General features: G+C 44.7%; 1 protein-coding gene across 1 annotated transcript in view; it reads right to left on the bottom strand.

Annotated features, from left to right (window-relative positions):
• Positions 1-14,798, bottom strand: part of LOC139389398 (MAM domain containing 2a) — a 36,739-nt gene that overhangs the window by 6,822 nt on the left and 15,119 nt on the right. Inside the window, exons 4-8 of the mRNA XM_071136124.1 lie at positions 13,946-14,030; positions 13,348-13,485; positions 12,728-12,984; positions 6,143-6,236; positions 1,574-1,720 (exon numbers count right to left, since the gene is read on the bottom strand). Coding sequence (XP_070992225.1) covers positions 1,574-1,720; positions 6,143-6,236; positions 12,728-12,984; positions 13,348-13,485; positions 13,946-14,030 — 721 coding nt within the window. The remainder of the gene's footprint in view (positions 1-1,573; positions 1,721-6,142; positions 6,237-12,727; positions 12,985-13,347; positions 13,486-13,945; positions 14,031-14,798) is intronic.

Raw genomic sequence — 14,798 nt, 5'->3', positions numbered from 1 at the left:
AGATTTAGGATTTGATATGTTACGTCTCTCTATACAGGACATCACTTTAACCTCTACTTACATGTTCATATTACCTCAACTACCTCATAACCCTACACAATCACCCTACACAATGACCCTACACAATCACCCTACACAATCACCCTACACAATCACCCTACACAATGACCCTACACAGTCACCCTACACAATCACCCTACACAATGACCCTACACAATGACCCTACACAATCACCCTACACAATCACCCTACACAATCACCCTACACAATGACCCTACACAATCACCCTACACAATCACCCTACACAATCACCCTACACAATGACCCTACACAATCACCCTACACAATCACCCTACACAATCACCCTACACAATCACCCTACACAATCACCCTACACAATCACCCTACACAATCACCCTACACAATCACCCTACACAATGACCCTACACAATCACCCTACACAATCACCCTACACAATGACCCTACACAATGACCCTACACAATCACCCTACACAATGACCCTACACAATGACCCTACACAATCACCCTACACAATCACCCTACACAATCACCCTACACAATGACCCTACACAATCACCCTACACAATCACCCTACACAATCACCCTACACAATCACCCTACACAATCACCCTACACAATCACCCTACACAATGACCCTACACAATGACCCTACACAATCACCCTACACAATGACCCTACACAATCACCCTACACAATCACCCTACACAATCACCCTACACAATGACCCTACACAATCACCCTACACAATCACCCTACACAATCACCCTACACAATCACCCTACACAATCACCCTACACAATGACCCTACACAATCACCCTACACAATCACCCTACACAATGACCCTACACAATCACCCTACACAATGACCCTACACAATCACCCTACACAATGACCCTACACAATCACCCTACACAATCACCCTACACAATCACCCTACACAATGACCCTACACAATCACCCTACACAATCACCCTACACAATCACCCTACACAATCACCCTACACAATCACCCGGTACTGCTACTCCTTGTATATAGCCTCCTTATTGTTATTTTATTGTGTTACTATTTTATTTTTTTATTTGCTAATTTCTTACTTGTTAATAACTCAGTCAGTCTCGTTTGTAAGCATTTCATGTATTCAGCGTATGCGATGAATAAATTAGATTTGATTTCCAACTGACTCTAAATACCTGTTATTTAGTCACAATCATTATGGGGCGAAACACAACTTCCAAGTACATTTTTCACTTAGTTATGTATCGACGTTAATGGGAAACCTAAGTTCAAATACGACTTCAGTGGATGTTAGGATTCAGCCCTACGATAAAACATAAAGGGCTCATAAATGCTTGTGACAAGTCTTACAGGCTTTATGTTAGGCGTTATCGGGTGCATCCCAAATAGCAACCTATTCCCTATAGAGTGCACAACTTTTGGCCAAGGCCCTATGGACACTGGTTAAAAGTAGTCTACTATAATGGGGAATAGGGTGTAATTTGGGACGCGTCCATAAGAGTTGTGTAACTCACCAGTCCCTGTGGTGTGGTCTCCTATTCTGTAGGCGTTGGGCTTCACTGATACTCTGTTCCACACCTTGCTCTCCACTCTTTCCTGGTAGTACTGACACAGACCCTCCTCAAAGTCACAGTTAGCTATGGACGGGTCAACCACAGGCTCTGAAACAAAGCAAGCAGCTATCACACTGTGGTCATTCTATGAGGGTAGAAGTGAACAATGGTACCACTTAATTCCATGAGTTTGAAGCATTCCAAATGATGTAGACCAAGGACAAAAACAGGCCATTGAATAAATGTTGCCAGCTACGGTCACTTTAGAAAATGATACTACACCTTAGGGAGCTTTAGAAACGATACCTTAGGGAGCTTTAGAAACGATACCTTAGGGAGCTTTAGAAAATGATACTATACCTTAGGAAGCTTTGGAAAATGATACTACACCTTAGGGAGCTTTAGAAAATGATACTACACCGTAGGGAGCTTTAGAAAATGATACTACACCTTAGGGAGCTTTGGAAAATGATACTACACCTTAGGGAGCTTTAGAAACGATACCTTAGGGAGCTTTAGAAACGATACCTTAGGGAGCTTTAGAAAATGATACTACACCTTAGGGAGCTTTAGAAAATGATACTACACCTTAGGGAGCTTTAGAAACGATACCTTAGGGAGCTTTGGAAAATGATACTACACCTTAGGGAGCTTTAGAAACGATACCTTAGGGAGCTTTGGAAGATGATACTACACCTTAGGGAGCTTTAGAAACGATACCTTAGGGAGCTTTGGAAAATGATACTACACCTTAGGGAGCTTTAGAAACGATACCATAGGGAGCTCTGGAAAATGATACTACACCTTAGGGAGCTTTAGAAACTATACCATAGGGAGCTATGGAAAATGATACTAGACCTTAGGGAGCTTTAGAAACGATACCTTAGGGAGCTTTAGAAAATGATACTACACCTTGGGGAGCTTTAGAAAATGATACTACACCTTAGGGAGCTTTAGAAACAATACCTTAGGGAGCTTTAGAAACGATACCTTAGGGAGCTTTAGAAACGATACCTTAGGGAGCTTTAGAAAATGATACTACACCTTAGGAAGCTTTAGAAACTATACCTTAGGAAGCTTTAGAAACGATACCTTAGGGAGCTTTAGAAACAATACCTTAGGGAGCTTTAGAAACGATACCTTAGGGAGCTTTAGAAACGATACCTTAGGGAGCTTTAGAAACGATACCTTAGGGAGCTTTAGAAACGATACCTTAGGGAGCTTTAGAAACGATACCTTAGGGAGCTTTGGAAAATGATAATATACAGTTGAAGTAGGAAGTTTACATACACCTTAGCCAAATACATTTAAAAACAGTTTTTCACAATTCCTGACATATAATCATATCAAAAAATTCCCTGTCTTAGGTAAGTTATGATCACCACTTTATTTTAAGAATGTCACACTCTGACCATTATTTGCGTTGTTTGTTTCTATGTTTTGTTTGGTCAGGGTGTGATATGAGTGGGCATTCTGTTGTATGTCTAGTTTGTCTATTTCTGTGTTTTGGCCTGATATGGTTCTCAATCAGTGGCAGGTGTTTGTCGTTGTCTCTGATTGGGAACCATATTTAGGTAGCCTGTTTTATATTGTGGTTGGTGGGTTATTGTCTATGTTAGGTTGCTTGTTAGCACAGTGTTTCTTTAGCAGTCACAGTTAGTTAGTTAGTTAGTTAGTTAGTTTTAGTGTACTTTGTGTTTTTTCCGTCTTTTCATTAAATCATACATTCACACCACGCTGCGCTTTGGTCTACTCAATACGACGATCATGACAAAGAATGTGAAATGTCAGAATAATAGTAGAGAGAATAATTTATTCCAGCTTTTATTTCTTTCATCACATTACCAGTGGGTCAGAAGTTTACATTCACTCAATTAGTATTTGGTAGCATTGCCTTTAAATTGTTTCACTTGGGTCAAACGTTTCGGGTAGCCTTCCACAAGCTTTGGCCCATTCCTTCTGACAGAGCTGGTGTAACTGAATTAGGTTTGTAGGCCTCCTTGCTCGCACACGCATTTTCAGTTCTACCCACAAATTTTCTATTGGACTGAGGTTAGGGCTTTGTGATGGCCAGTCCAATACCTTGACTTTATTGACTTTAAGCCTTTTTGCCACAACTTTGGAAGTATGCTTGGGGTCATTGTCCATTTGGAAGACCCATTTGCGACCAAGCTTTAACTTCCTGACTGATGTCTTGAGATGTTGCTTCAATATAGCCACGTAATTTTCCTCCCTCATGATGCCATGTATTTTGTGAAGTGCACCAGTCCCTCCTGCAGCAAAGCACCCCCACAACATGATGCTGTCACCCCCGTGCCTCACGGTTGGGATGGTGTTCTTCAGCTTGCAAACCTCCCCCTTTTTCCTCCACAGATAATAATGGTCATTATGGCCAAACAGTTATTTTTGTTTCATCAGTCCAGAGGACATTTCTCCAAAAAGTATGATCTTTGTCCCCATGTGCAGTTGCAAACTGTAGTCTGGCTTTATTATGGCGGTTTTGGAGCAGTGGCTTCTTCCTTGCTGAGTGGTCTTTCAGGTTATGTCGATATAGGACTCGTTTTTACTGTGGATATAGATACTTTTGTACCTGTTTCCTCCAGTATCTTCACAAGGTCCTTTGCTATTGTTCTTGGATTGATTTTCCCTTTTCGCACCAAAGTACGTTAATCTCTAGGAGGCAGAACGTGTCTCCTTCCTGAGCAGTATGGTGGCAACGTGGTTCCATGGTGTTTATACTTGCGTACTATTGTTTGTACAGATGAACGTGGTACCTTCAGGAGTTTGGAAATTGCTCCCAAGGATGAACCAGACTTGTGGAGGTCTACAATTTTTTGTCTGAGGTCTTGGCTGATTTCTTTTGATTTTCCCATGATGTCAAGCAGATGCACTGAGTTAGAAGGTAGTCCTTGAAATACATCTACAGGTACACCTCCAGTTGACTCAAATGATGTCAATTGGCCTGTCAGAAGCTTCTAAAGCCATGGCATAATTTTCTGGCATTTTCCAAGCTGTTTAAAGACACAGTGAACTTAGTGTATGTAAACTTCTGACCCACTGGAATTGTGATACGATGAATTATAAGTGAAATAATCTGTCTGTAAACAGACAATTACTTGTGTCATGCAAAGTAGATGTCCTAACTAACTTGCCAAAACTATAGTTTTGTGGAGTGGTTGAAAAATTAGTTTTAATGACTCCAACCTAAGTGTATGTAAGCTTCCGACTTCAACTGTACCTTAGGGAGCTTTAGAAACGATACCTTAGGGAGCTTTAGAAAATTATAATACGCCTTGGGGAGCTTTAGAAAATGATACTACACCGTAGGGAGCTTTAGAACGATACCTTAGGGAGCTTTAGAACGATACCTTAGGGAGCTTTAGAAACGATACCTTAGGGAGCTTTGGAAAATTATACTACACTTTAGGGAGCTTCAGACAATTATACTACACCTTAGGGAGCTTTAGAAAATGATACTACACCTTAGGGAGCTTTAGAAAATGATACTACACCTTAGGGAGCTTTAGAAAATGATACTACACCTTAGGGAGCTTTAGAAAATGATACTATACCTTAGGGAGCTTTAGAAAATGATACTACACCTTAGGGAGCATTCAAAAATGATACTACACCTTAGGGAGCTTTAGAAACGATACCTTAGGGAGCTTTAGAAAATTATACTATACCTTAGGGAGCTTTAGAAACGATACCTTAGGGAGCTTTAGAAAATGATACTATACCTTAGGGGGCTTTAGAAACGATACCTTAGGGATCTTTAGAAACAATACTACCCCTTAGGGAGCTTTAGAAATACAAAAAAGGGACAACATGGAAACTTTTAATTGTCAAAGTTTCTGCTGCAAGGTATTTTTCAGGACACAGCAGGATACTTAATAAAAAACGTGTCCATACATTACAAACAAGCTATAGATTGTATGTATTGATGTGGTTATAATATCAGAAATGTGTTTAAAATACTTGTACCATGCTGTATCCTAAGTACAGGGCTGACTGACAACACATGTTGCTGAGGGTGAGAGAACACTGGCTACTGAGAGGTTCTCTCTGGAATTTAGACTGGGGGACAGAGAGAAGGAGAGCGAGAAAGATACAGAAAGAGAAGAGAGAGAGAGAGAGAGAGACTAGTTCAACTTCAGAGGATAGTGGAATCAAAAGAAGGATCATCTTTACATCCGCGGTTAATGTTCCAATCATAATCTAATCAATTCCAATCCTTTTCTTCAAAGGGCACACACCCTTCTCTCCCACCTCTTTTGATGAATCATGTTGTCTGGAACACTTGAGGAAAATGAGAATGGGTTGGACGGTAGAGTAGGGACTATGTGGTACTCCGGGGCTCTGTGGTGATGGTGTAATGTAGCTAGTAGCTACTGTTGCTGAAACACACTGGGCCAGTTTCCCAGACACAGATTAAGCCTGTAGTCCTGGACTAAAAAGCATGCTCAGTGGAGATTATCTAGGATTCTCCGCCCCAACTGTGTTGATCATAGTAATACTGTACCCTCTCACCGGTCTCTGTGTGGCAGAACTCTGGAGAGAAGGAGATGTCATCAATGGCCACGTATCCTCCACGGGCACTGTTAAAGGCTACTTCATAAACCACCTGGAAAACACAGACAAAACCAAGATATAGCCAAGATACCAATAGATGATCAGAAGATAACCATACAGTGTAAACTCAATAGTTAGCTCAACAGTTAGCGCAATAAATAGCTCATCAACAGTTCGCTCATCAACAGTTCGCTCATCAACAGTTCGCTCATCAACAGTTCGCTCATCAACAGTTCGCTCATCAACAGTTCGCTCATCAACAGTTAGCTCATCAACAGTTCGCTCATCAACAGTTGATGTTATTATTATGTTATGTTGGTGTAGAGCTGGCTGGTGTAGAGCTGTGAAGGAAATGGTTGGATCCTCACAAAGATAGTAAAACAATTGGATTTTGTCCCCACAAGGAAAATTGATATTTTAGGCTTAGGGGTTAGGTTTAGGGTTAGGTTTAGAATTACGGTTAAGGTTTAAGGGTTAGAGTTAGATTTAGGGTGAGAGAAAATAGGATTTTGAATGGAAATCAACTTTAGGTCCCCACAAGGATAGTAAAATGTGTGTGTGTCTGTGTGTGTGTGTTAAAACACTCTTCTGTGTGGGAGGAGTCTAATTACAGAGAATCTTTGATAAAAACTATAAGTCTTCAGTTAATGATAGTAAAGAAATTACAGAAGGTTACCTTAGTGTTCTTGGGCACAGGGACTATGGGGGTCTGCTTGAAACATGTTGGTATTACAGACTCAGACAGGGACATGTTGAAAATGTCAGTGAAGATACTTGCTAGTTTGTCAGCAGATGCTCGGAGTACACGTCCTGGTTATCCGTCTGGCCCTGCGGCCTTGTGAATGTTGACCTGTTTAAAGGTCTTACTCACATCGACTGCGGCGAGCGTGATCACACAGTCGTCCGGAACAGCTGATGCTCTCATGCATGTTTCAGTGTTACTTGCCTCGAAGCGAGCATAGAAGTTATTTAGCTCGTCTGGTAGGCTTGTGTCACTGGGCAGCTCGCGGCTGTGCTTAGCTCGTGGCTGTGTTTCCCTTTGTAGTCTGTAATGGTTTGCAAGCCCTGCCACATTCGACGAGCGTCGGTGCCGGTGTAGTACAAATCGATCTTAGTCCTGTATTGACGCTTTGCCTATTTGATGGTTCGTCGGAGGGTATAGCGAGATTTCTTATAAGCTACCGGGTTAGAGTCCCGCTCCTTGAAAGCGGCAGCTCTACCCTTTAGTTTAGTTCCCCGAATGTTGCCTGTAATCCATGGCTTCTGTTTGGGGTAGGTACGTACAGTTACTGTGGGGACGACTTCCTCGATGCACTTATTGATGAAGCCAGTGACTGATGTGGTGTACTCTGCAATGCCATCGGAAGAATCCCGGAACATATTCCAGTCCGTGCTAGCTAAACACTCATGTAGTTTTTTTTTTGAATTTTACCCCTTTTTCTCCCCAATTTCGTGGTATCCAATTGTTGTAGTAGCTACTATCTTGTCTCATCGCTACAACTCCCGTACGGGCTCGGGAGAGACGAAGGTTGAAAGTCATGCGTCCTCCGATACACAACCCAACCAAGCCACACTGCTTCTTAACACAGCACGCATCCAACCCGGAAGCCAGCCGCACCAATGCGCCGGAGGAAACACCGTGCACCTAGCCACCTTGGTTAGCGCACACTGCGCCTAGCCCGACAAAGGAGTCGCTGGTGCGCGATGAGACAAGGACACCCCTACCGACCAAGCCCTCCCTAACCCGGGCGACGCTAGGCCAATTGTGCGTCGCCCCACGGACCTCCCGGTCGCGGCCGGTTACGACAGAGCCTGGGCGCGAACCCAGGGACTCTGATGGCACAGCTGGCGCTGCAAACGCTCATGTAGTTTAGCATCTGCTTCATTTGTGCACTTTTTTATAGACCGTGTCATTGGTGAATACTGCTTTAATTTTTGCTTGTAAGCAGGAATCAAGAGGATAGAATTATGGTCAGATTTGACAAATGGAAGGCGAGTGAGAGAGCTTTGTACGTGTCTCTGTGTGTGGAGTAATGGTGGGCTAGAATTTTTTTCCCTCTGGTTGCACATTTAACATGCTGATAGAAATGAGATAAAACTGATTTTAGTTTCCCTGCATTAAATTCCCCGACCACTAGGAGTGCTGCCTCTGGATGAACAATTTCCTGTATACAGCTCATTGAGTGCGGTTTTAGTGCCAGCATCGGTCTGTGGTGGTATGTAGACACCTACAAAAAATACAAATGAAAACTCTCTAGGTAGATAGTGTGGTCTACAGCTTATCATGAGGTACTCTGGGGAGCAAAACACTGAGACTTCCTTAGAAACCGTGCACCAGCTGTTGTTTACATATAGTTGAAGTCGGAAGTTTACATACACTTAGGTTGGAGTCATTAAAACTCGTTTTTCAACCAATCCACAAATTTATTGTGAACAAACTATAGTTTTGGCAAGTCAGTTAGGACATCTACTTTGTGCTTGACATAAGTCATTTTTCAAACAATTGTTTACAGACAGATTATTTCACTTATAACTCATTGTATCACAATTCCAGTGAGTCAGAAATTTACATACACTAAGTTGACTGCCTTTAAACAGCTTGGAAAATTCTAGAAAACGATGTCATGGCTTTAGAAGCTTCTGACAGGTTAATAGAGATCATTTGAGTCAATTGGAGGTGTACCTGTGGATGTATTTCAAGGATTACCTTCAAACTCAGTGCCTCTGTGGTTGACATCATGGGAAAATCTAAAGAAATCAGCCAAGACCTCAGAAAAAAACCTCCACAACTCTGGTTCATCCTTGGGAGCAATTGCCAAACGCCTGAAGGTACCACGTTCATCTGTACAAACAATAGTATGCAAGTATAAACCCCATGGGACCACACAGACATCATACCGCTCAGGAAGGAGATGCGTTCTGTTTCCTAGAGATGAACGTACTTTGGTGTGAAAAGTGCAAATCAATCCCAGAACAACAGCAAATTACCTTGTGAAGATGCTGGAGTAAACAGGTACAAAAGTATCTATATCCACAGTAAAACGAGTCCTATATCGACATAACCTGAAAGGCCGCTCAGCAAGAAAGAAGCCACTGCTCCAAAACCGCCATAAAAAAGACAGACTACAGTTTGCAACTGCACATGGGGACAAAGATCGTATTTTTGGACAAATGTCCTCTGGTCTGATGAAACAAAAATATAACTGTTTGGCCATAATGACCATTATGTTTGGAGGAAAAAGGGGGAGGCTTGCATGCCGAAGAACACCATCCCATCCGTGAAGCACAGGGGTGGCAACATCATGTTGTGGGGGTGCTTTGCTGCAGGAGGGACAGGTGCACTTCACAAAATAGATGGCATCATGAGAAAATAAATGTGGCTATATTGAAGCAACATCTCAAGACATCAGTTAAAGCTGGGTCGCAAATGGGTCTTCCAAATAGACAATGACCTCAAGCATACTTCCAAAGTTGTGTCAAAATGGCTTAAGGACAACAAAGTCAAGGTATTGGAGTGGCCATCACAAAGCCCTGACCTCAATCCCATAGAAAATTTGTGGACAGAACTGAAAAAGTGTGTGCGAGCAAGGAGGCCTACAATCCTGACTCAGTTACACCAGCTCTGTCAGGAGGAATGGGCCAAAATTCACCCAACTTATTGTGGGAAGCTTGTGGAAGGCGACCCAAAATGTTGACCCAAGTTAAACAATTTAAAGGCAATGCTACCAATTACTATTTGAGAGTATGTAAACTTCTGACCCACTGGGAATGTGATGAAAGAAATAAAAGCTGAAATAAATAATTCTCTCTACTATTATTCTGATATTTCACATTCTTAAATCACATTCGTGATACTAACTGACCTAAGACAGGGAATGTTTACTAGGATTAAATGTCAGGAATTGTGAAAAACTGAGTTTAAATGTATTTGGCTAAGGTGTATGTAAACTTCCAACTTCAACTGTATATGCATAGGCCCCTGCCCCGTGTCTTACCAGAGGCTGCTGTTCTATCCTGCCGATAGAGTGTATAACCTGCCAGCTGTATGTTCTTAATGTCGTCGTTCAGCCACGACTAGGTGAAACATAAGATATTACTGTGTTTAATGTCCCGTTTTTAGGATATACCTGCACGTGCTTTCAGTTTATCCCATTTATTTCCCAGAAATTGAACATCAGCTAGCACTACGGAAGGCAAATGCAGATTAGCCACTCGTCCCCTGATCCTCACAAGGCACCTTGATCTTTTTCCGCAAAATCTCAATTTCCTTCTCCAGCGAATGACGGGGATCTGGGCCTGGTCGGGTGTCTGTAGTATATCCCTCCTCTCCGACTCATTGAAGAAAAACTGTTCTTCTAATCTGAGGTGAGTAATTACAGTTCTGATGTCCAGAAGCTCTTTTCGGTCATAAGAGACGGTAGCAGCAACATTATGTACAAAACAAGTTACGAACAATGTGAAAAAACAAACAAAATAGCATGTTTGATAAGAACCAATAAGACGGTAGCCCTCCCCTCCGGCGCCATCTTGACCTTCCAACACAACAACGATCCTAAGCACACAGCCAAGACAAAGCAGGAGTGGCTTCGGGACAAGTCTCTGAATGTCCTTGAGTGGCCCAGCCAGAGCCTTGATTTGAACCCGATCAAACATCTCTGGAGAGACCTGAAAATAGCTGTGCAGCGACGCTCCCTATCCAACCTGACAGAGCTTGAGAGGATCTCAACTCCCCAAATACAGTTGTGCCAAGCTTGTAGCATCAAACTCAAGAAGCTTTGATGCTGTAATCGCTGCTAAGGTGCTTCAACAAAGTACTGAGTTAAGGGTCTATGTAAATGTAATATATATATATTTTTCTACATTTACATACATTTTCTAAAAACCTGTTTTTGCTTTTACGTTGTTGGGTATTGTGTGTAGATTGATATGGAAAAGGTCAAGGGGTCTGAATACTTTCGGAATGCCTGTACACTTCACAACAGAATGTGACAGGAAGTCACCAGTCTGCTATAAGTTACATTATAACATTACAGCAGCAACAGAGATTGAGACCAAACATTTCCTGTCTTTTCAATCTATTCTCTTCCAACAAGAGATTCATAGAAGAGGAGGTGAAGGGGGAGGGCTGTCTGTGTGAAATGTGGTTGAGAAGGGGAGGAGGAAGAGAGGAGGAGAAGGGGGAAGGCTGTCTGTGTGAAATGTGGTTGAGAAGGGGGAGGAGGAAGAGAGGAGGAGGAGAGGAGGAGAAGGGGGAGGAGGAAGAGAGGAGGAGAAGGGGGAGGGCTGTCTGTGTGAAATGTGGTTGAGAAGGGGGAGGAGGACGAGAGGAGGAGGAGGAGAAGGGGGAGGAGGAAGAGAGGAGGAGGAGGAGGAGGAGGAGAGGAGGAGAAGGGGGAGGGCTGTCTGTGTGAAATGTGGTTGAGAAGGGGGAGGAGGACGAGAGGAGGAGGAGGAGAAGGGGGAGGAGGAAGAGAGGAGGAGGAGGAGGAGGAGAGGAGGAGAAGGGGGAGGGCTGTCTGTGTGAAATGTGGTTGAGAAGGGGGAGGAGGAAGAGAGGAGGAGGAGGAGAGGAGAGGGAGGACTAGGAGGAGAGGAGAAAGAGGAGAAGGAAGAGAGGAGGAGCAGAGGAGAGGAAGGATTAGGAGGAGAGGAGAAAGAGGAGAAGGAAGAGAGGATGAGCAGAAGAGCGGGAGGACTAGGAGGAGAGGAGAAAGAGGAGAAAGAGGAGAAGGGGGAGGAGGAAGAGAGGAGGAGGAGGAGAGGAGAGGGAGGACTAGGAGGAGAGGAGAAAGAGGAGAAGGGGGAGGAGGAAGAGAGGAGGAGCAGAGGAGGAGAAGCGGGAGGACTGTGAGGAGGAGAAGGGGGAGGACTAGGAAGTGGAGGAGAGGAGAAGAAGAGGAGGAGAAGGGGGAGGACTAGGAGGTGGAGGAGAGGAGAAGAAGAGGAGGAGAAGGGGGAGGACTAGGAGGTGGAGGAGAGGAGAAGAAGAGGAGGAGAAGGGGGAGGACTGGGAGGTGGAGGAGAGGAGAAGAAGAGGAGGAGAAGGGGGAGGACTAGGAGGTGGAGGAGAGGAGAAGAAGAGGAGGAGAAGGGGGAGGACTTGGAGGAGGAGAAGAAGGAGGATTGGGAGGAGGAGAAGAAGGAGGACTGGGAGGAGGAGAAGGGGGAGGACTGGGAGGAGGAGAAGAAGGAGGATTGGGTGGAGGAGGGGAAGAGTCATAAAAACTCTTCCCTGGATCTTCTTTCTGGTGTTCTACCCTTGAAAGAACTCACTCAGTCTCTGGCTCTATGACAACAGTAATTAATAACAGCCTTCTGCCTTTAACTTCCCTTCTGGCTATTTATATCTGTCCAGAGAATACACAGGGAAGAATACTGCACAGACCAAAGATCTCTAGTGTGTGTGTGTGTCTGCCTGCGTGCTTGTGTCTGTCTGTCTGTCCTTGCACTCTGACCCTTGAACTCTAAGTTGTGTAGGGCCAGTACTGACCTCCAGGCATGTGTTTGTTTGTCAAGCAGGTGTGGTGTACTACCTGTACTGACCTCCAGGGGGTGTGGGGCCTTAATATCCACGTTGACCAGCCTCCAGGAAGTTGTAGCATACACCTCAGGCCTCCAGATCTCCTCGTAGTGTCCCAGCGTGTCTCTAGTGAACACTGAGAAGATGTTCCCTCTCTCCTGGTCCCGCTGGTAGTAGAACGACAGGCAGCCTGACACCGGTGTGGTCGTCATGGGAGACGTCAGCTTGGCCACTTCCTGGAACCGCTTGGCATAGACTGAGTCCACATACATGTAGTGACCTGGAGAGAGATGAGAGAGGTGAGAGAGATGAGGTGTAGAAACATGACAGCAATATTGGGTTATCGTATTGTATAGAACAAAAACTAGTAAACATACACCAATGAACAGAACACACTCAGGTCAGGCCCCTGGGGTGATCTTTGTGTGTGTGTGTGTATCTCTCTGGTTGCTCATGGTGTGTGTGTGTGTGTGTGTGTGTACCTCTCTGGTTGTGTGTGTGTGTACCTCTCTGGCTGTTCATGGTGTGTGTGTGTGTGTGTGTGTGTACCTCTCTGGTTGTGTGTGTGTGTGTGTGTGTGTGTACCTCTCTGGTTGTGTGTGTGTACCTCTCTGGTTGTGTGTGTGTGTGTGTGTGTGTGTACCTCTCTGGTTGTTGATGGTGTGGTCATCAGGCAGGTTGGACTGGGGGTCTCTGGCTAAACTCCCTCCAACATACCAGTTGACATTAGGGTTCCAGTGGTTACTGTAGCCACACAGGTGGTGCTCCTCAAAGTTACACTCTGACAACAACAACAACAACCGTTATATCTCTTGGTATAAAAGTCATGAAATCTGCACATGCCACGTATAAGGCATATTTTTTACTTCAATATTATGTTTTCTAAACATAAACAGGCATCAACCCCACGTTGTGTGGCTTAACAGTTGTCTTAACATTCTCCTACCCTGAGAACTGTTGTGTGGCTTAACAGTTGTCTTAACATTCTCCTACCCTGAGGACTGTTGTGAGGCTTAACAGTTGTCTTAACTTCCTCCTACCCTGAGAACTGTTGTGTGGCTTAACAGTTGTCTTAACGTTCTCCTACCCTGAGGACTGTTGTGAGGCTTAACAGTTGTCTTAGCATTCTCCTACCCTGAGGACTGTTGTGAGGCTTAACAGTTGTCTTAACGTTCTCCTACCCTGAGGACTGTTGTGAGGCTTAACAGTTGTCTTAACATTCTCCTGCCCTGGGAACTGACCTATGCAGTAGCCAGACACGATGTGAATTTCGAAGATCGCCACACTGTTGCCTGCTTCCTCACTGGGTCGACCCTCCAGCAAAAGCTAGGACAAACAGAGAGATATAGATAGAAAGAGAACGAGATAAAGGGGGAGGGGAAATGGTGGAGGAAGAGAACAAAAACAAATAAGCCATTATATCAGACACAGTTATGAAGTTTAGTTCAGTAAAACGTCTCCATCTCCATTCTAAAAGCAATAAAACCCTAACAGATGATGTCCCCTCCTACATATCCCCCTGTGGGATGGGGAGTGGAGACAGGTGAGGAATGGGGAGTGGAGACAAGTGAGGGATGGGGAGTGGGGACAGGTGTGGGATGGTGAGTGGAGACAGGTGTGGGATGGTGAGTGGAGACAGGTGTGGGATGGGGAGTGGAGACAGGTGAGGGATGGGGAGTGGAGACAGGTGAGGGATGGGGAGTGGAGACAGGTGAGGGATGGGGAGTGGAGACAGGTGAGGGATGGGGAGTGGAGACAAGTGAGGGATGGGGAGTGGAGACAGGTGTGGGATGGTGAGTGGAGACAGGTGTGGGATGGGGAGTGGAGACACGTGAGGGATGGGGAGTGGAGACAGGTGAGGGATGGGGAGTGGAGACAGGTGAGGGATGGGGAGTGGAGACAGGTGAGGGATGGGGAGTGGAGACAGGTGAGGGATGGGGAGTGGAGACAGGTGAGGGATGGGGAGTGGAGACAGGTGAGGGATGGGGAGTGGAGACAGGTGAGGGATGGGGAGTGGAGACAGGTGTGGGATGGGGAGTGGAGACAGGTGTGGGATGGGGAGTGGAGACAGGTGTGGGATGGGGAGTGGAGACA

The sequence above is a fragment of the Oncorhynchus clarkii genome, chromosome 30 (assembly GCF_045791955.1).
Source record: "Oncorhynchus clarkii lewisi isolate Uvic-CL-2024 chromosome 30, UVic_Ocla_1.0, whole genome shotgun sequence".
Lineage (NCBI taxonomy): Eukaryota > Metazoa > Chordata > Actinopteri > Salmoniformes > Salmonidae > Oncorhynchus > Oncorhynchus clarkii.
The sequence above is the reverse complement of the archived record's forward strand: the minus strand, read 5'-3'. Positions and strand labels throughout refer to the sequence as shown.